Source organism: Protopterus annectens, chromosome 9.part0, assembly GCF_019279795.1.
Source record: "Protopterus annectens isolate FY-2018-M chromosome 9.part0, PAN1.0, whole genome shotgun sequence".
Classification (NCBI taxonomy): Eukaryota; Metazoa; Chordata; order Ceratodontiformes; family Protopteridae; genus Protopterus; species Protopterus annectens.
The window spans coordinates 1,378,652,936-1,378,675,071 of NC_056743.1; the positions used below are offsets into that span (position 1 = coordinate 1,378,652,936).

Below are 22,136 nucleotides of genomic sequence, written 5' to 3' on the forward strand. Positions count from 1 at the left end.
GATCCCCTTTGAATGACACCAGAGTTTAAGCCAATTGTTAAAGCTGATCATCTTATCTCTGTATTGTGGCATCATTCTTGGTGAAGGTAGGATACTGCTCAAGGTCAGGGTCATACCTGCCTGGGCTACATAATCAGAGAGCTCCTCAATGTCTCTTTTCATGTAGTCCAAGGAGGTATGTCTCAGCTCGTTTACACCAGCGTGGACAATGACTGAGTCGTATTTGTACCTGCTGTTGAGAGACCTGAGTGCTTACGTTATGTGGCGGATTCTAGCGCCCGACAGGCAGCTTACTGTGACCCTCTTCTTACTCAGTCTGGTGAGCGGGACGTCAGTGTGTCTGACTATGGAGTCACCAATGACTAGTGTGTCTGGCATTGTGTTTGGCCTTAAGGGCTGTGACTGTTTGACACTCTGACTGCGAGGTCTATGTGTTGCAGGTGTTGTGTTCTGAGGTGGTAGTTGTTTGGGTGTCTGCTTTGGTGGCCTCTGCTGTTTTGGTAGATTTTTGCTCAGAGCCTCCGAGTATGTCTTTGTGTGTTTATGTGTATGATTTGAGGTTGTGATGGTACTATGTGAGACTGGATCTATAGTGTGTGTGGTAACCTTCTCCTCCTGTCTGGTCTTGCCAGTCCTATGTTGAGAGAGCTCAGCCTCCAGTTTGGCCATATAGTTGCATCTCTCGCATGTATTTGTGTTTTGTGGAAGGAGGAGAGGGTTGTCTGTGTACATGAGGCAATTGTAACATTGCCTCAATATTCCCAGGTTCACCAGCTGAGCAGGAGAGGACACTAGCAACTGATCCCTCGACATGCTAGAAGGAATAGACAAAAAAACTTTAAAAGAGATTCCGGGGGATGTGGGTGTCCGAGAAATGGGGTTCACCTTTTTGGGGTACTATCTATAACAAGAGTGCTGTATCAAGGTGATAAGTACTATAGGAGCAAGTGCTAGGTTTAACAGATAAAGAATAGTCTACTCGGAGTCAGGTAGAGATGATCTTTATAGTTATAGGGTATGCAGATTAGATCAGTAGTACAGTTCGAGGAAGGAAGTTTTAAGGGAAAATTTGAAGTGTGGACTTTAGGTAGCCCTAATAGTTTAAATCTACTTAACCGGCGCTGCCCTAGTGTGCAATGGTAGCAGCTCCGCGCTAAATCGTGCTAAATCACGCTAAACCGCGCAAACGCGCGTTTAGCGTGTTTTATATCAGGGGGCTGAAAGAAGCTAGGAACTGGCCCAAAACGACCAATAGACTACAAGTTACTGGCTGAAACCTCACAAAACTGGACCAACAGGCAGCTCAATGCTTCCCACTCCCACTGGTAAGCAAGGGAACTTCCTCTCTTCCAAATTAGGCAAAGAATCAGTAACAGGAACTGCAAACAAAGTCCAGGGATCAGCAAGCTCTGAAACTGGACTAATCTAGCTCAGTAAGGCGGGAAAACAAGAGATATATATATTTTTTTTCAGAAAACAAGCAGAAACAGATACAGTAAACACTTATAAATGCTATAAATCGGCTATCACAGCCTACACAAACAATTTGCAACAATTACAGATTTTAAAAGTAACAAACTGAGAAATCAAGTGCAAAAACAGAATAAATGCAGAAAAACAATAACAATGTATCAGCAAGCAGGCGAAATACAGTTGCTAGATAAATAGAAGTGGAAAGCCACAAAAAATATACTTAAATCAGGTAAAGTCGCTTTTTTAGCTCTCTGAAGCTTGGATTACTCTGCTGGCCACCACGAGGATCTGTGCTGAGTAGGTACAAGCTAAAAAACGCACGTTTAGCGTGTTTTATATCAGGGGGCTGAAAGAAGCTAGGAACTGGCCCAAAACGACCAATAGACTACAAGTTACTGGCTGAAACCTCACAAAACTGAACCAACAGGCAGCTCAATGCTTCCCACTCCCACTGGTAAGCAAGGGAACTTCCTCTCTTCCAAATTAGGCAAAGAATCAGTAACAGGAACTGCAAACAAAGTCCAGGGATCAGCAAGCTCTGAAACTGGGCTAATCTAGCTCAGTAAGGTGGGAAAACAAGATATATATATATATATATATATATTTTTTTCAGAAAACAAGCAGAAACAGATACAGTAAACATTTATAAATGCTATAAATCGGCTATCACAGCCTACACAAACAATTTGCAACAATTACAGATTTTAAAAGTAACAAACTGAGAAATCAAGTGCAAAAACAGAATAAATGCAGAAAAACAATAACAATGTATCAGCAAGCAGGCGAAATACAGTTGCTAGATAAATAGAAGTGGAAAGCCACAAAAAATATACTTAAATCAGGTAAAGTCGCTTTTTTAGCTCTCTGAAGCTTGGATTACTCTGCTGGCCACCACGAGGATCTGTGCTGAGTAGGTACAAGCTAAAAACACGCGTTTAGCGTGTTTTATATCAGGGGGCTGAAAGAAGCTAGGAACTGGCCCAAAACGACCAATAGACTACAAGTTACTGGCTGAAACCTCACAAAACTGGACCAACAGGCAGCTCAATGCTTCCCACTCCCACTGGTAGGCAAGGGAACTTCCTCTCTTCCAAATTAGGCAAAGAATCAGTAACAGGAACTGCAATATGGAGGATGTGAAGAAGGAGGAGATGGGTGTGGAGGAGGATGTCGAGGAGGTGGAGATTAATGGGGAGGAGGATGTGGAGGAGGAGATGGATGTGGAGGAGGATGTGGAGGAGGAGGAAATGGATGTGAAGGAGGATGTGGAGGAGGAGGAGATGGATGTGGAGGAGGAGAAAATGGAGGAGATGGATTTGGAGGAGGAGGAGATGGAGGAGAAGGAGATGGATGTGGAGGAGGAAAAGGAGGAGATGGATATGGAAGAGGAGGAGGAGATGGATGTGTAGGAGGAGATGAATGTAGAATAGGAGGAAGAGATGGATGTGCAGGAGGAGGAGATGGATGTGGAGGATGAGGATGTGGTGTAGACGGATTTGGAGGAGGAGATGGACATGGAGGAGGAAGAGGAAGAGGAGGGGATGGATGTGGAGGAGGAGGAGATGGATGTGGAGGAGGAGGAGGAGATGGATGTGGAAGATGAGGAGATGGATGTGGAGGAGGAGAAGGAGGAGATGGGTGTGGAGGAGGTGGAGGGTGTGGAGGATATGGATGTGGAAGAGATGGATGTGAAAAAGGAGGAGATAGATGTGGAGGAGGGGGAGGAGATGAATGTGGAAGAAGAGATGGATGTGGAGGAGGAGAAGGAGGAAATGGGTGTGGAGGAGGAGGATGTGGAGTAGATGGATGTGGAAGAGATGGATGTGGAGAAGGAGGAGATGGATGTGGAGGAGGAGGAGGAGATGGATGTGGAGGAGGAGGAGATGGAGGAGTAGATGGATGGGGAAGGGGATTTGAAGGAGGATGTGGAGGAGGAGTTGGATGTGGAGGAGGATGTGGAGGAGGTAGAGATGGATGTGGAGGAGGAGATGGATGTGGAGGAGGATGTGGAGGAGGAGGAGATGGATGTGGAGGTGGATGTGGAGGAGGAGGAGATGGATGTGGAGGAGGAGGAGATGGAGGAGTAGATGGATGTGGAGCAGGATGTGGAGCTGGAGGAGGTGGTGATGGATGTGGAGGAGGATGTGAAGGAGGATGTGGTGGAGAAAAAGATGGATGTGGTGGAGGATGTGGATGAGGAGTAGATGGAGGAGGATATGAATGTGGAGCAGGATGTGGAGGAGGAGGAGATGGATGTGGTGGAGGAGGAGATGGATGTGGAGAATGTGGAGGAGGAGAAGATGGATGTGGAGGAGGAGATGGATGTGGAGGAGAGATGGATGTGGAGGAGGAGGATGTGGAGGAGGATGTGGAAGAGGAGATGGATGGGGAGGAGGAAATGGATGTGGAGGAGATGATGATGATGATCAGAAAACAGGTTAACAGTTTCAAGTATATGGCAGGGTTGGTTGAGGAAGGGATGTCTAAATGGGGAGGTAAAAGCTAGCCAAAAGATAAGGTGTTCAAAACAGTGGTGCCACCAGTACTATTGTATGGTACAGAAACCTAGGCAGTAAAGGCAGAGCAGTTGAAGAAGTTAGAGGGGATGGCAATGAAGTGTCATTGATGTGTGGTAGACTGCATGCTATGGGACAGATGAAAAAATAAGGATGTCACAGAGAAGCCCATGTAGCTTTGATTGCAGAGAAGGTCAAATAGAACAGCTTATGGAGGTTTGGGTACATCTGCAGGGAAGCAGAAGACAATCTGGTGATGGAGAGTATGGACAGGTAGGAAGACAACAAGAGGAAATTAGGACAGCCAGCAAAGAGATGGATGTATTGTGTGAAAGAATACCTGCAACAATTGGACATGACTATTGAAGAATGTAGGGGTATAGCATTGAATAGAGAGAGATGGAAACAGTTGACACAACATTTGAAACCCATATAGAAAATAGGGAAGGGAGGTTGCTGATGATGAAAAGTAAATGCTTCTCAAAATGTAGAGTGCAAAGTTGCTCAATAAAAAATCACCTTTAAAATGATAGTATACATATGCAATGTGACAAAAATCACATAATACTATTATCTATTTTTGTGAAATATTCAGAAATGAAACTGACCTTTCAAAGTAGACGAACAGTATGAACTTTTTTTTTACCACCACTCATAACAGAATATTGCAGATCACAACTACAGAATTACAGAATGGCCAATCTTCCAAAACGTCAATAAAATTGATTAACATAAACAAAAATCACACGTAAATCAAAAAAACACAAAAAATATTCCTCCTCTAATGCCTCAGCTGTTAAGCCTTTACAGAGTATACCTTTCTTTTCCCATACCTTCCTTAAATACATGTGATCATAAAACCGTTATTCACTTAATTAAAACTAATAAGTAATTATAAAAGACATTTCTAGTTGCACTCCTTATTAAGTCCCCCAGATGATAAAGTATTGAATTTTTAAATAAAAATGGATTCATTCTTCCATAATTTCCTCTTTATATCAGTTATAGTCACACCATTATTTTATATTTGTTCCAAAAGAGTAGCTTGTAACCCCTGAGGGTTACTATTGCGGAATTTTGAAAAATGAAGGGTGACAGGACTTTCCACCTTACCCTTTTTGATGTCCCTGGTATGTTCCTTCATCCTAGTTGTAAAACTTCTTACTTTCCCCTATATATAATGTTTGCATGGACACCTTTGTCTGTATATTACTCTTTCACTTTTACATCCATAAACACCCTTTATCTGAAACCTCCTACCATTAATTTCTTTAAAACTATTAACTATATATTTACATTTAAATTTCCCACAAGGAAAGTAACTAACAATGTAGGCTCCCTATTTCTTTCTGTGTTAGGTGAATTGAACCTACCATCTACCACAAAATCCCTGATACCTCTCATATATGAAATTTGGGGTAAATCTTTAAAAGTAGGACCTAAATACCTACACTTTTCTAAAATTCCACAAAAATATTTCACTAAACTATTTAATCGCTCTGAAAATATTGTGTATTTGGTAATAAAAATATTTTCTGTAGTAAATATTTTCTGCTGTTCCCCGTCTTACCATTAAGTCCTTCCACCCTTCTTCTTATATTTTGACCAGGATTCACTGGTCCCCTAAATAATATTTTAATACCATTCCCTACTATTACTCTGTCATAACCTCTGTTCAGAAACATTTGTGTGGCCTTTTCTATTTCATATCGACATTAATCCCTGTCATTGCATAATCTTTTTATTCTCAACAATTCACCATATGGAATAGCTTTTAATGTATGGGGGTAACAACTCTCACCATGCAAAATATGGTCATATTTCTCAAACTTTCTATGAATCTTAGTCTGTATAATGCCATCTGTTCTACTTTGCAAAGTGATATCCAAAAAATTAACTTTTGTTCACACTTGTAAACCATCGAAACAGATACCAAATCAGTTCCCATATAAACTATATATAAAGTCCTCCACTACTTCTTCTCCCCCCATCACAAATAAAAAAAATAAATCTGTAAATCAATATCTCACTACATATTTCTTAAAAAAAATCAGTATTATAAATATACAAACTTTCATATAATCCCATAAATAAATTTGCATACATGGGGGCAAATACTGCCCCCATGGCAGTTCCCTGCAGTTGCCTAAATAATTCCCCATTGAATTCAAAAATTATTATTTTTTAAACAAAAACTTGAATTCTAAAACATGTCTGCTTGGAGTGTCTTTCAAAAAATACAATAAAGCTTCCATACCATATGTATACCGAATGCTTGTATATAAGCTCATTACATCTGTTACTATAAAATACATATTACTTGTCCACTTTATATTTTTTATTTTATCTATAAACTCAAACTAATCTTTAATGTAAGAGAGCAACTTTATAACCTCAGCTAATAAATATTATATCATTATAAATATGACAAGCTGTGAGTAAAATAGCCACATGCTTACAATATAGGGCAACCTGGTGGATCCTCCATACTCTTGTGAATTTTGGGTACACAGAAAAAATAAGCTGTAGTACAATCTTTAATACTAAACCTATATTGCACACCCTCATAAAAAAATATTTCAGTCTTAAACCTTTATTTAATAGATCTTTATATTGATTCAATGCTTAATTATAAAATTCTAACCCCACTTTTTCATATACCATTTCATCATTCAAGTGAGCATAACACATTTTCAGATATTGCAAAACGTGAAATACTACTAATTTTTTGCTTTTATCAGCTAATTTAAACACCAATGTCCTACTTAGACTCAAAATTTGTAAACTTAACCATACATTTTTACCTAAATTATATGTAATATGAGCCTTATTCCTATAAAAAAGTTTAAACTTCTTTTCCACACTATACTGTAATAAAATGAAAATTGTTGCACAGTATCATTCCTAAAGGGGGTATAAAATCACTTTTATAATTAATTATCTCTGCATATTAAATTTGTATTCTGACATACATGAACAAAAACTTTCAACACTTGAATCAAAATCACTTTCTTGACTTTCATATCTTTCCATTTCTTCCATACTTTATGCCCCTTACAATAATCCCTCAAGTGCAACTTTCTAACAAGCTTAACAATTTCACACTTAATTTCATACATTCTAGGTAAAAATGTAGGAATAAACTTTAAACTTCTGTTAAGAACCAAAATTTCATTATTTGATAAAATGCAACCTGACAAATTTACTATATAATCACATTGTTTGTTACAACTTATTGATTATTTACATTAATACCACTTACCTGGTTTACATGACCGGGAGTTGTAGGACAACTACCTATTAAAGTCCAGTACATTGTCCTGGTTATTCCTTGACCTCTTCCGACTGTTATTCTGCAAGTTCATTTGTTCATGAAAAATTCTATTAAAGTATCCTGGATTTCCTGCATTTGGCAGGCATGGAAATCCTCCATTGTCTTCACTGTCATATTCTGCTGAAGACGCCAAGCTCCCCACCAAAGTACACATGGTTTTCTGGAAACCTCTAACTTCCTTTTCATGTTCAAACCTGACACGGCTGTGTTTCTTCTGCTGATTGGTTGATACTATGAACACTTGATTGCATTTATAGACATGCAAATCACAAATCATTTTAACTTTTTTTCTTTCAATTAGTTCCTTTTCAAATGGAAGCAGCTTATCATTAACCCCATTCAGAAAGCACTCCAGAACATCTTTGTTAGTTTTCTATACAATACTGAGGCACAGGATTTTAGTCTCTTCCTTCAGCTTCTGTTTTTAATATTATCTCTTTCTATTAAGATGTTAACCCACTCAGCACTACATTTCTGTGCTGCAGCAGTCCAACAGGTATTACATTTCTTGTCCCCTTTGTCCTCTAAATCAAAAGTGTTTGAAGAATTTTTTTACTGCCCATAGACCACATGGTGTGATGTTCAACTCTACATATCTTTGTAAACATGGTAAATGTAAAAAAAAAACAGAAGTCTCTTTAAAAATTAGTTTTTCTACTTGCTCACATAGTGGCTGAATCTCTGGGGCTACTGCTGCTTCCTGGTTCTTTTCTATAGTTGAAAACAGATTGCCAAACCATTGCCACCTATCTTCATCCCATTTATTGATAATCACTGGTACTGCATCATGGTGATTGTCCTGATTATACTCCAAACCACCCATCTGGGCTGCTGATGTCATGCTTTCTCCCATCTGGACCAAAAAAATTCTATGGTCCTTTGGGTAGAATCCTGAGATGCCTCTCTTAAGATTCTAGGCAATGATGTAAAGGATTCGCTGGCCATGCAGGAATAATTTTTACCACCACTCATAGCAGAATATTGCCGATCACAACCACAGTATTACAGAACGGCCAGTCTTCCAAAACTTCAATAAAATTTATTAAAATAATAAACACAAAAATCACATAAATCGAAAAACACAAACAAATGTTCCACTTCTAGCTCCTCAACTCCTCAACTGTTAAGCCTTTACAGAGTATACCTTTCTTTTCCCATACCTCCTTTAAATACATGTGACCATAAAACCATTATTCACTTAAACAATTAAAACTAATAAGAAGTAATTGCAAAAGACATTTCCATTCGCACTCCTTATTAAGTCCCCCAGGGGATAAAGTATTGTAAACTAACATTACCACCTTCAGGGAATACCAAGGACAAGTCCACCTCTGTTATTTTCGTGACATTCATGATCATAGATTGAATGATGTATGTCTAATGGACAGCAATTTGAAAAAAATGTGACTGAAAGCCTCTTCCAGCAAATAAATGCAATAAGCCAATGACTTAATAAACTAGTACTGCGAGGACGCCAATAAGTGCCTCTACCTAAGAGCGGAAAGAACACGGTGACTGTTCGACTGGTAATCCAATGTTAAAAAAACAAGGTAATAATCGAAATGACACCAAGTACTGAAAAAAAGGGAACATAAACTGAATACTAGTTAAGCGCTTTCACCCAGTATATCTGGGCTTCTTCAGAACTAGTTTTCTGTTGACATATCAGCTGTTTTAAGCCTTTTTAGGCGCCAAATTAAGATTTGAAATTTTAAAGAGATATTAACCCTATTACATGACCTATTTCACATAAAATACAAAAATATACAATATAAATAAACTAGTTCCTATTGTAAATAACTTATATAAAAGTACTACATGATAATATGTCTAGTGACAACAGTGATTTTTAAATAAATATATATATATATATATATATATATATATATATATATATATATATATACATTATACTGTTAGTATATGATAATATTTGATAAATATGTGATGAATAGATATATAAAGCTGAAATGAATAATATACTCTAAAATATCACAATAAATAGAATGAAATATAATAAATAGATACATATAAATCAATACTATAATATAATATTAAATGGTATTAGACACTGTATTGTGAATATCCATTAGGATGGAACCCTGCCCCCCAAACAGATTCTGGAAAAAAATCCATCAGAGGGTTTGTGCCTGGTTTGGTCATTGTACACACAGCATTCTAGTTCTCATGGCATTCAGTTCATCAGTCACTAATTCAAGAGCAGAAAAAGTTGCATTACTCATTATTAGACACTGTATTGTGAATATCCATTAGGATGGAACCCTGCCCCCCAAACAGATTCTGGAAAAAAATCCATCAGAGGGTTTGTGCCTGGTTTGGTCATGGCTGACACTTGCTGAATCACCTCCAGGTGGTCGTTGATTTCATGTCTATTATCTGGTATGTACACACAGCATTCTTCTTTGATAAGCGCACACGTACCACCTCTCGCCACTAGGGTGAAGTCAAGAGCCATCCGATTTTGCAACACAACAGTTCTCATGGCATTCAGTTCATCAGTCACTAATTCAAGAGCAGAAAAAGTTGCATTACTCATTACTTCGAGAACTTTTGACAGTTTTCTCAGCTCCCAAATCGATTTGGCTGCATCATACGCTGGGAGTATACCTGCCCAAGATATAACACTGTCACTCAAGTCCATATGAGTCAATTTGTCTTTGTCCTTCACGGAATTATGGTCTTTCCAACCTGCTTCAACTCACCATACTGGATTCACAGGTTTCACGATTGGATCTTTGGTTTTCTTGGAAACATCTCTCACATTCTGTATTTTACCCAGAAGTAATTCCACAGTGCGGCGTATGGCCAGAACCAGGTAGCCCAAAAAACAACTGCCGGACCAATTCTCAGGTAGCCATTTGTATGCCTTTTTCCCCACACACAAATTAACAGTTTTCAACTTTAGTGCTAATACGCACTAGCCCTGCATGAAACATTTTCTTATCTATGATTGACAATTGTTTAATCAAAACAGGATTTCTTTGTACTTCATTCAATGTCGTTTTCATTGAGTTCAAATATGAATCATAGTTAGTATTGCAAACAGTACCCCCACTTTTAGTCTTAATATAACATTTATAAGATATTGTTATCTTACAGTTACTCCAGCCCACCTGGAGAGTATCATTCTTGAAAAAACACACAATCCCTTTTTGTGTAACAAGTAAATACAATGCTATTTTATCTTGTGATCTCACAGTTCCTGTGTCAAAAAGCAAATTCTTCCAAGTCTCATTGATTCCTAAAGGAACAGTGGGCATTAGTAGTCCTCCATATCCTGTTGGTATAGCTGTACAAACCCAGCAGTTTGAAATGTTCATAGTCTCAGCATATACACGTTTAATTGCTAGGTATGTGTTAAAGTTTGGATGCCAGTCTATGGATGTCTCACCACGTTTATCCAGTTTTACTTGTGTGGTTGAGAAATGAAAAAAACACAACAAAAAGAAAATTGTCAAAAGTACAGTCAACAAGTGTACGCTCAATAATATGATTATGCAACATTTTTGAGGTTGATCTGAATTTCTATCTTTGGCCATTTTGTTCTTGTTGCGTAACAGTTACAATGTTTTTATCAAGTTGAAAGTTCTTTACCAGTTTACAGTGCGTCAAATGGATCCAAGATGACCTTTCGGCTATTTTGACTGCAGTAGGCGTGGCCAGCAGTACCTGGTACGGTCCTTCCCACTTCGGGCTTGCCCAATTCTTCCTCTTTGTTACCTTCACCCAGATCCGGGACCCCGGGGCTAGAATTGCTTCCAATGGTCTGGTCTGTTCTTTATCTGAAAAAGAGTTAAACTGCAAAAGAGATTTATTTGTTAACAGTTTCCTCATATAACTAGCTAGTGAACTATCAGCCTCCTGCTCTGCAGGCATGAGAGCTTTCCACTGAGGTACATAATATGCCCTCCCAATCACCATTTCAAAAGGAGTTAAACCCTTTGCATTTGGAACTGTTTGCATACTCAGCAGCGCCAGAGGCAGACAGTGCACCCAGTTCTTTTGGGTTTCATTGACTAACTTTCTAAGTTTGTTCTTGAGGACTCCATTGTGCCTCTCCACCAGTCCTGCAGACTGAGGGTGATAAGCACAATGGTTCTTAAGGGAAATCCCAAAGAAGCATCCCAACCATTGTATGGTTTGATTCACAAAATGTGTACCATTGTCACTATAAATTCTTTCCGGTATGCCAAATGTAGGAATAATCTTTTTTATGAGGGCTTTTGCCACTGTTGTTGCATCCAGATTCTTGGTCGGAAAAGCTTCCACCCATCTAGAAAACATATCTACAAAGACAAGGCAGTACTTTTTGTTATCGCATTTGTTCAGTTCTATAAAATCCATACAAATAGTATGGAACGGATATGGCGGTGTAGGAAAACTTCCTTGTTTAGGTTTAAATGCCCCTTGTGCATGATGTTTGTTACAAATATGACATGCCACACAACATTTTTTTGTGTAATTTGTGAATCCATATGTTTGTAATATTCGGTTTACTAACTGTACCATCCCTCCTGTTGAGACATAGCACTGCCCATGGCTCAACAAAGCTGCATATCTAAACAAATTAGACTGCAAAATTGTTTTGTTCTCTTTGGAGATGCACAGCCCATTTTCAAGAATTGCTCCTCGTTTTTCCCATTTTTGTTTCTCTGCTTTTGTAGTAAGCGTCTGCATTGTTTTTAACATTTCTAGGTCTAAAATTTCAGAGGGTTGTAATTCCTCATCTAAAAGTAAAGTTTCTGAGCCTGAAGCTGCTTGCTTTGCAGCTGCATCAGCTCTCGCATTACCTTTTGAAATTCTGTCCTGCTGTTTCGTATGAGCTACACATTTGCAAATAGCTACTTTAGTAGGTAACTGAATAGATTCTAACAATTCTAAAATAAATTGCACATGATTAATTGGTTTACCACTAGATGTTATCATCCCTCTATTTTTCCACTGCTGTGCAAAAACATGTACAGTAGAAAAAGCATACTGACTGTCAGTATATATGTTTACACATTTGTCTTTTGCTAAGATACAAGCTCGTGTTAAGGCAATCAATTCTGCTGCTTGTGCAGACAAGTTATGTGGTAAGGACTGGGCTTCTAAGGTTTCAGTGTCTGTAACTTTTGCATACCCCACTAGGTTTTTCCCTGTAGGGCCCCTTCTGCATGAGCCATCCACGTAATATGTCACCTCGGCCTTATCCAAGGGAATCTACGTGAGATCCTGTCTGGGTAATGTTTTCTGCTCAATTTCCTGCAGGCAACTGTGTGGTGTGCCATCTGCAGGAGTTGGGAGCAAAGTTGATGGATTTAATGTCATGCATCATTCAATTGTCATATGAGGTTGGCTCAACAGTATAGTCATACAGGAAAGGTGTCTAGCAGGAGAGAGATATGCTACCTTTTCTTGTAGTAAAATTATCGCAACCACATGAGGCACGTTCAATGTGAGAGGGTGGAATAACACCACTGAGGCTGAAGCCTGTACTGCCATTGCAGCTGCAACCACTGCTTGCACACAATGGGGCAAGGATCGTGCCACTGCGTCTAACTGTGATGAATAGTAAGCTATGGGGCATTGCTTATCCCCATGTTGTTGTGTCAACACTGATGTCATATATCCTTGCTTACAGTCTACAGTTTGAAAGAAACGTTTATGATAGTTTGATAGTCCTAAGACTAATGAAGAAGCTATCAATTGCTTCAACCTGCAGAAAGCTATTTCTACTTCAGGTGTCCATTGTAATAAATCCTGTGCTGCTATCAGCTTTTTGTGTATGAGGTTGGTCAGTGGAACAGATTTCAAAGCATAGTTTGGTATCCAGCTCTGGCAGAAGTTAGTTGTTCCTAGGAAGGACATAATTTCCTTCTTGGTCGCTGGTTTGGGTGCTTGTAAAATCGCTGTTTTTCTATCCTCATCTAGTATTCTACCTTCTTTGGATATTACATATCCTAGGTATCTAACTTGTTTTCTCCAAAGTTGTAGTTTGATTTTGTTTACTTTGTGTCCCTGTGTTGCTAAGAATTGTAACAGTGCTATGGTATCCTCCCTGCATTGCTGCTGGGTGGGGGCTGCTAGCAAGATGTCATCTACATACAGTAGAATTTGACTACCCCCCGGTGGGGTGAATCCCACCAAATTACTAGCCATTTCTTGTGCGAATATTGTTGGACACTCACAATATCCCTGTGGTAGTCGAGTATAGGTATACCTTTTCCCCTGAAATGTAAATGCAAACCAATATTGGCTATCAGGATGCATAGGTATTGAAAAGTAAGCATTGCTGATATCTACCACAGTGAAATATTTCTGGTGAGGTTTCAAATCATTTAACAAAGTGTGTGGATCTGGCACCGTAGGTGCTCTAGGTATTACTGCATTATTTACAGCTTGTAAGTCCTGAACCATACGCCATTCCCCATTTGCCTTTTTAACAGGAAATAGGGGTGTATTACATGGTGAATCAGGGGATTCTACCAGTACTCCTTCTCTAAGTAATGCTGCTATTATAAATTTGATTCCTATCTCTGCATCCTTTCTCAAAGGATATTGTCTCTTCTGTGGTCTGAATGCTGACTTTGGTGTAATAGAAACTGGTCCTGCTGTTCGAATAAGTCCTACATCTGACTTGCCTGTTGACCAAAGAATCTTTGGTATGTTACATAAGGCTTTCTCCTCTTATTTTAATAAGAATGCTAATCAGCTGTCCTCGCTAGACTGCAAGGGTACAGCTGGGTGTGCCTGTGTTAACCAATTCAGTTTTTGTTTCTGTATTCCCTGCTCTGATAATTCTAAATCAGTTTGTTTCTCCCATTTCGTTACCTTTTCTCCTAGGTCTGCCCATTTTACATCTTTGTTCTTAGTTAAACTGACATGGTAATTGATTAGATTTGTATAGTGCAAGGAATTCTTGAGCTAATGAACAGCTAACAACACTGTTTCCCTCAGTATCCCAGTACAGATTACATAACACTAATCTGTTTGCACGATTTCTGAACAATTCTTGCTCATATTCCTTATCAGGTCCTGGTGTGCTACAGTAATACAGAGTGCAATGCAACAAATGCTGTCTGTCAGTGTCAAGGGAGGGGGATTTACTGATGGCTACGTTCATCAGTTCCTCGGTCACTGCCCCTGGACCAGTCGTAACTAAGTCCTGGCTGTACCAGTAAAATGTTTCACCCTCCGGTCGCACCACAAAAGTATCCATTTGTCGCTGTGCCTCCATATCCTGCATAGTCGGAACTACTGCTATGCCAAATATCTGCATAAGGTCCCTACCTAATAGGTTCACTGGGCATTTTGCAGAAACAACAATTTTACTCCTTTGAGTCATCTCTGAAACCGGGTCAGTTATTGCTATATCATGGGAAAGTGGTTCTTGGTATAGCTGTCCATTTGCAGCTTTCACTAATATATAATCAGGTGATTCTGAATGTTCTGGTAACTTGGAGGGGTGTATCAGAGTCCGTGACACTCCTGAATCACACAGGAATTTAACTTCCTTCCCCTCCACCAGAAGTGTAACTTCCGGTTTTGTGTCTGCTAGGTAGAGCTCTAGGCTCAATAATGCTAAATCTAAAATCTAATTTTCTTCATCTTCCATGTCTTTTTGCACTTCCTCTACTCCTTCAATCACATTTACATTTGTCCTCTCTTTATTGTCTTTTACCGATGATTTCTGACTCTTGTATGGTGTATCTTTACCATCATATAGTCAGTCCTCATCTCCCTTATCCTCTGTGGTTGCTTTCTTATTTTGTTTGCAATCCCTAGCTAGATGTCCTTTCTTCCCGCACTTAAAGCATTCACCTCTCTTTTTCCTTTCTTCAAAGTCCTCTGACCATTTGTCAGACTGCTTATTTCCCTGTGCATTTTTCTTACCCTTTTTACCAGATTGTAATACATAAACTTCAGCTCCGTCTTCAGCAGTGAAGACTTGCGTTTTCTTTTTCTTTTTGCTATTAAAATGTCTTTCAGCATGTCTAGCATATTCAAGTAAGGCTTGTAACCTACTTGTTCGGTGATCTATCATATGCTTCGTAATGAAGCTACTAATAGGTGCAATGCAACCTTTTAAAAATGCATTTTTCAATTGTTGTTCATACGGGGAATCATTCGTTTGATTTTCAGGAACTGTCATGCCACTATGATTGTTAAAGCACTCTAATAATCTGGCATAGTACCCATCTACTGTTTAATTTTTTTGCTGTATGCATTGATTAATACAAGTCGAGTCTGCTCTAGGTTTCCATTTCTCAGAGATTCGGTCTGTAAGGCCTTTTACTCTATTGTCTAGTTCTGCGTCACTATGTGGGAGTGGCTTAAATTCTGCATTATGAGGATTCCAGGTGCCACTAATCATGTGCCAATCTGGACCTACAATTTGTCTAACTACTTATTCTACTTCTTCCCCATTTAAGTGGTAACTTAACCTCATGCCTTGTAAATCTTCTAGGAATTTTGTAAAATTAACTTTTGGATGGGGAATTCCCTCAGTAGCCTTCCGGATATCCTCCGGTGTCCACGGCCTATATACTAAGAGGGTTGGGTCCTGTCCAGCCTGTCCTGCCTGAGGATTTGGTACCTCTATAAGTGGACATATTTCTTCCTCACTGTCAGCTTGTAAATTTCTCTCCATTTGATACGATTCTATGTCCCCCTGTGTTTTACGTGTTCGGGACCTAGTTTCAATGGGATCTCTAACAAACGATTTTGGTTTCACTGAGACATCAGGATACCGCGGAGGTGGACCAGCTTGTCCACCCGCTTCATATCCTGAAAAAGGGGGTGAGGGGGGAGGAGGAGCCATTGCTACTACTATATTATTATCTTCTTTGTCTAAAAACAATGCCTTTGAATTATTACTCTTTTGTCCCCTATGGTTTGCTTCCTCAATCCACCTGTGTGCCTGAGGAATGCCTAATTGCCGTTGTTTCTTTGCCTGACCTTTTGTATCACTTTTAAGCTATTTAAGAAGTTTAACAAGTGAAGATTTGTCTAATTTCCCATCAAATTCATATTTGTTAACCCATTTTGCATAATATCTAACATTATCTGCACGTTGTAGTTGCATATATTTTGTGTCTTCAGTTAGGGGCGGGTCTCACGATGTTTTAGTGCACTGATTTCCCATGTTAATAAATGTTACGTAACCCTTTTACCACGTGGTGCCACAACTTCCTTTCACAGTTTATCTAGAATAACTGCCTACCTTATTCTGTTACCCTGATCTATGACCAAATAAACAGTAATTTTTCTTGTCCCTGACCTGTATGACAAATCTGACAAAAAAAACAATATTTACTGTAACCTAGTCCCTGAGCTAAAACAGAAAAAAGGCAAAAAGTTTCCCTACCTGAGCCTCCAGTATTGAGCAGTCACAGTTCGAAGTGGAGATCCGCTCTTCAGCCACAGATCAGAAAGTGGCCAGCCGCTTTAAATGACAATTCAGTCAGAGGTCTTTTCACTCAAGAAGAACCATTTTGGTATCTTCTCCTGCATGCAGTCTTCGACCACTGCTACGCTCTGATCTGCAGCTTCTGAGGGATTCCGGTATGCAAAGGACCAATCTGGTAAATGAAAAAATACTGTAATAAAAAGATCAATACACAGGAGGTTCAGGTTCAGGTTCTTTACTAGTGTACACCAGGAGGCAAAAAACATACAAGTACAGAATTTTGTCTGAATGAAACAGGAAGAACACAACTTTTATAGTAATTCTTACTAGTATTAACCCACCAGGCTGACGTAGTCAGTCACAAGGGGTATTACATCACTTTAGCTTACAATATTCTATTCATCTAAAATGCTGATACTACATTTTGCTTAAAAACTTTTTCTGGTAAACAACGTAGCCTTGCTAGCCACCTGGTTAGTTACAATACCCTTTTACAAAAGTTTCCACTCAAGGTTCTAAATTAATTCGAACATAATAGTAGATACAGTTCTCAATACATTTATCTTGTTACATGTTATCACTTCCTCCTTGCAGCCGGTGAGTTATCTAGCAACATATACAAGGTCAATTGCTCAAGCAGAAAAGAGCAGAAGATTCTCATTATTTCACACATTTAATTTCCTGACCCAGCAGATAATCACTTGTGAGAAGCATAAACATTAATTCTTGCTGAGCTAGCAGCTGCTGGGGTCAGAGGCCAACTTGCAAAAGGCACACTGCAGTTTCCAAAAGCTTCTTGCAGTTTCATATGAATTCATTTTTCTTGTCATAACATTAATAGAATAAAATGCATTATATATTTCTTATTTCTTAATAAGCACTAGACATTTACATCAATAAATATTTTTCTAACATAGTAGTACTCAGTGAACATAGCATAGCACATTAAGGGTCTATATCATAACACAGAAGAAATTGGTAGCACTAACACACAAACCTCTACACCCCCCCCTAACTAAATATACCAACTCTGAGATTGCACTACAGTGGGGAAAGGGGCAAACACATGGGGAAAGCCAAGCGATTTCTTTCCCAGGGAAGGAAATCGCTATTTTGAGTGTTCTCGCTTTAGTGTGTTCGCTCTTTATGTGTTGACAAAGAGGGATTTGATTAAATGCCTCTTCGCTGTTCTAATATAGACCCTTTTTAAAGCATATAGCCATAGTTGCATACTCTTATTCAGTAACTCACTGCTAGGAGCAGTTATCTTGTTAAGATTGTTATTCTTCCCCCTTTTGTTTTATAGTCAAAACTTACTTGTCTAAGCAGTCAAAGAATAAATAAATAAAATAACTAGTCATCTTAATTGTTGAATGGCAAAGTATAGTGCCTTTCTATCTGAGGAAAATGCTTGGCAAGTAATTGGAGAATAAGCGGGAAAACTGAAAGAACGATACCCACTATGATAAAAAAAAGTGGATGTAGCATGCACTAATCTAACCTGACAGAAAATCTTCTCTCAGAACTGAAACCATAAAGAATCAGGAAAGGTGACAGAAAAGGAGCCAGTGACAGTCACAGTAACAGTAAAATGCCACATTTCATGTCTGAATTGTTCCTTCTCTGTCTTTCTCTTTTTTATTATCTATATATTGAAATAATAAAAATACAAAAGACACGGAAAACAACACCAATACAAAACCATGATGAACCAATTAAACAGTGCTAATATGTAATAATTGTCTCTAACAGCATACCAAAAAAGGTCTAAACTGAAACCACACTCTTATGGACTTTCAACACAAAGAAAATGCATCAGCTGCTAAACTGCTAACACTATACTTTGGCCATACTGGTAAATATAATCTCCATATAAACACTGTAAATATAAACATTGGCTCAATATGTTGTTATAATACACTTTTTATTTTATTTTATTTAAAGCAGGGTGAAGGAAACTTGTTTATACCCATGGCAAGACATATTGCGAGCATAAAAAGTTTGAGGGAATCAAACCCTGTACCACTTGAACTATGGCTTACAGCCTTAGCCAGCTCTACCAGCTGAACAGACCATCCAAAAGATATGATAAGCAAAACAAACCTTTACAGTCTTGAAGAAAATTGACAGTAGACTGACCTCACTGACTATGAGCTGTCATCTCCAGGTCGCTGAGGACAAGTGCCTCTTACAAATGTTCAAGTTTGATGCACTCCAGCTACATGGCTGAGAATGACAGCACTCTCAAATTAATTTAAAGCTACTTCTGTGGCCCAGCCTCTGAACATCGCATATCCTCCTATAACTTTTACCACAACCAAGAAGGGGAATTATACTCATTTTTATTCTACTTATTCATTGATTTTTTACTAGATGTTTGTTTTAAGCATTATTATTTTATACTTTTATTCAATTCCCTGCCTTATTTAGTACAGTTTTCTCTCTCATTATTTTATCTTCCTGTTAATTTGTTAGAAACTGTTGTGATTTGTTTTACAGTGACTTCTGTGTTTTCTAACTTTTGTCAGGGAACCACTCTTCATCTAGGCCTAATTAGTTATCATGGTTTCGATTTAACTTTTGCCTACTACATCTGCTCATATGAATTTTAGACATTGCTTAGTATCAGCCACACCACCTTCACGTGACTGTACCTTTTATATTCTCACTAGACCCTCACGTAGTTGTACTTTTGTTACATTTATCTCTTTGCTTGTAAAAAAAAGATGTCTGAATCATATGGGCTGCTACAGGAGGCTAGAAAGAGTGTTAGCATGACTGGGTGTGGTTTATAGCCTCAGATGGAGAGTTGACTGCATTACAATGGCACATCACACTTATGGCAACTTTTCTATTATATCTGGACTATACAGATCAACCTGATGAGGAGGATGAGGAAAAGGAGATCCTAGAACGTATGTCACAGAGTCCTACAGCTGTGGTTCATTTATTGTCTAGTGTTGGGAATTGGATTACCTCACTGACTTCAGTTCCTTGAGAACATCAGCTGGTGTGGATGGTTGTTAGTGTGCACTCTGCTTTGTCAAAGTGTGTCCAGCATTCATTTCTATCCACATCTTGGTATGACTCCCCTTCTACTATATCATGCCCCTTACTTTATATATAATCCAATCTTTCCCATCACAATTTGTCAAAGGTAAGTACAAATGCCTGTGTACACAACTACCACTGTTTGCCTGTACTGTTTTAGGCCTGTCTGTTTGCCTCTGCAGAGCTTTTTACACCATCTTGCCATATACACTTTCGACTTGAATATGTTATTGTCATACTTTCTCTCTACATATTGAAAAAAAAAATGAGCCTTCATCCCACTAAAACTTGTATCTCACTTCCCCCTTTCCATTCTCCTATTGTGTTTAAATGTTATGGCTGTCATCCTATCTTCCCATCCTATTTTGTCAGTTATTTATGTGGTCATATGATGCCAACCACATGCTGATTAACCATGCATTATACTTCTTCAGAGTGCTTACATTCCCAGAGCTCAGTTTGACTGCTCTTGTGTTACCAGTGGATGTAATTTCAGCCTCAGTGGTGTCATTTTCTATTCTCTCAACTACTAAAGATTAGTCTCAGTAACTGGGTTGGCTACTGAAAATATTTGCACTACCAATTAGTGGACTGCTGTGCTCTACTGAGTTGCATGAGAGCTGTGCATTTTGTTGCATTTTCTCCATGAGAGCACTGCTCAGTCAGTCTAATCTGACCAGGGATGCTGACTCAGCAACACTCTCCATCTAGGTGTTCACCCATGCTTACACTTCGCAGCTACACAGCATGCTTTTATAAACTCCAACCATTCCATCAACTGCATTTTTCAGAAAAAATACACAAAAGTATCACCTTCTCCAAAATAGGGAAGATGAGATAATGCAGAAGTGTTACTGATATTGCAAAGTGAATAACATTTTTGGACACTAGCAATTGTAAGCTTTTTATATTGTAATATTTCAAAGTTCATTAACTAACAATCATCAGGTATAATGCCAGAAAATGCTAAAAACTGATGTATTGGCATAAATATATATCTGTGTGTTCATGCAAATATATTTATTTATTTTAGGATAAGCCGCTAGGAGATGATCTTAACTTACTAGTAAACCTCTTTAAAAAATTATGCTTAGCACCAATGCCATGGATACCTAAAGCCTACAAACTGTTAACAATTGATGGCATCAACTTGAAGATGATTCCACTGGACCCTAACAATAATTCATATTCCCAGGTATGTAACATTTATAAGCAAAGCTTAAAAAATATCTTTATAGATTTCAAAATGGTAAATTTTTGTTAAATATCTAAAAATAATATCTAATAATTCATTATTTAATACTGCATTATTTTACATTAATTTAGCAATAATGTAAAAAATTATCTTTTTCAAGGTAATAATCATCTTTAAAAGTTATATAAGTGGCCTATTAGTTCTTGTAGGAGGTAAAATATATGTAATTTTAGCACTGTACATTCTTCTTCTGGCTTTTCCCGGTTAGGGGTCACCACAGCGGATCACCTGTCTTCTCATAATTGGCAGTGGAGTTTTACAGTTTTGATTTGCCAGCCTGGCACCCAACCTTTCACAGAAGGCGCACACATGCACACACTCACACCTAGGGCCAATTTAGAGTGTCCAGTCCACCTACAACATGTCTTTCGGATGTGGGAGGAAACCAGAGCTCCCAGAGGAAACCAGAGCTCCCAGAGGAAACCCACGGGACCACAGGGATGACATGCAGACTCCACACAGAAGATCGAACCAGAGAACCTCTTGCTGTGAGGCAGCAATGCTAACCTCTGCACTATCGTGGCCACCCAATTTGAGCACTGTACATTATGTAGTTCAAAGAGATTTCTGACCACCAAAGCATGAAATGAATGAGCGACTTTTGATCATAAATACTGAAATAAAAAAAGCATTTGTATGCGATTAACTGCATCATTTTGGGCCTTAATAATGGCATAAATCTGTGTTCTGATTATTTTCTGCTCATGCTTCTACTTGCATTCTCTCTGTGCATATTACATTAATTTATCTTACTTTACAAAATTATGCTTAAAATTATATTGCTAGGTTCATAGAACTGAAAATCAAACTTTTGATTTACTGAAGCTCAAGAAAATTGATAAAATCCTGAGCCTTTTTTTTTACCACCAATTAAATCATCCAGGCATTTCTTAAAAGTAGATGAAGATATTCAGTGTTTGACAGGGAGTTGTGACTTGTTCCATAATCTAGGTAGCCAGTGTATCAAAAACTGACCTCTCGTTCCTGTTGTTCATCTTTAATATGAGCAGCAAGTTGCCCAGCATTGGTACTGACCCTGTGGAACATGCCTTGTACACATAGCTTTTCCAAAAGAAAGGGCACCATCTATGTCTT

General features: G+C 38.5%; 2 protein-coding genes across 2 annotated transcripts in view; one reads left to right on the forward strand and one right to left on the reverse strand.

Annotated features, from left to right (window-relative positions):
• Positions 1-1,163: 1,163 nt before the first annotated feature.
• On the reverse strand, positions 1,164-12,060 carry LOC122810675 (putative uncharacterized protein DDB_G0283467; the record flags this gene model as incomplete). The annotated part of the gene is made up of 3 exons (XM_044082245.1): positions 1,164-1,173; positions 2,589-2,710; positions 12,022-12,060. Coding segments are annotated over 3 exons (171 nt in total), but the record flags the coding sequence as incomplete, so codon positions are not given.
• Positions 12,061-20,833: 8,773 nt separating this feature from the next.
• LOC122810676 (extracellular calcium-sensing receptor-like) overlaps positions 20,834-22,136 on the forward strand; it is a 360,788-nt gene continuing 359,485 nt past the window's right edge. The window contains exon 1 of the mRNA XM_044082246.1: positions 20,834-20,981. Coding sequence (XP_043938181.1) covers positions 20,886-20,981 — 96 coding nt within the window. The 5' untranslated portion in view covers positions 20,834-20,885. The remainder of the gene's footprint in view (positions 20,982-22,136) is intronic.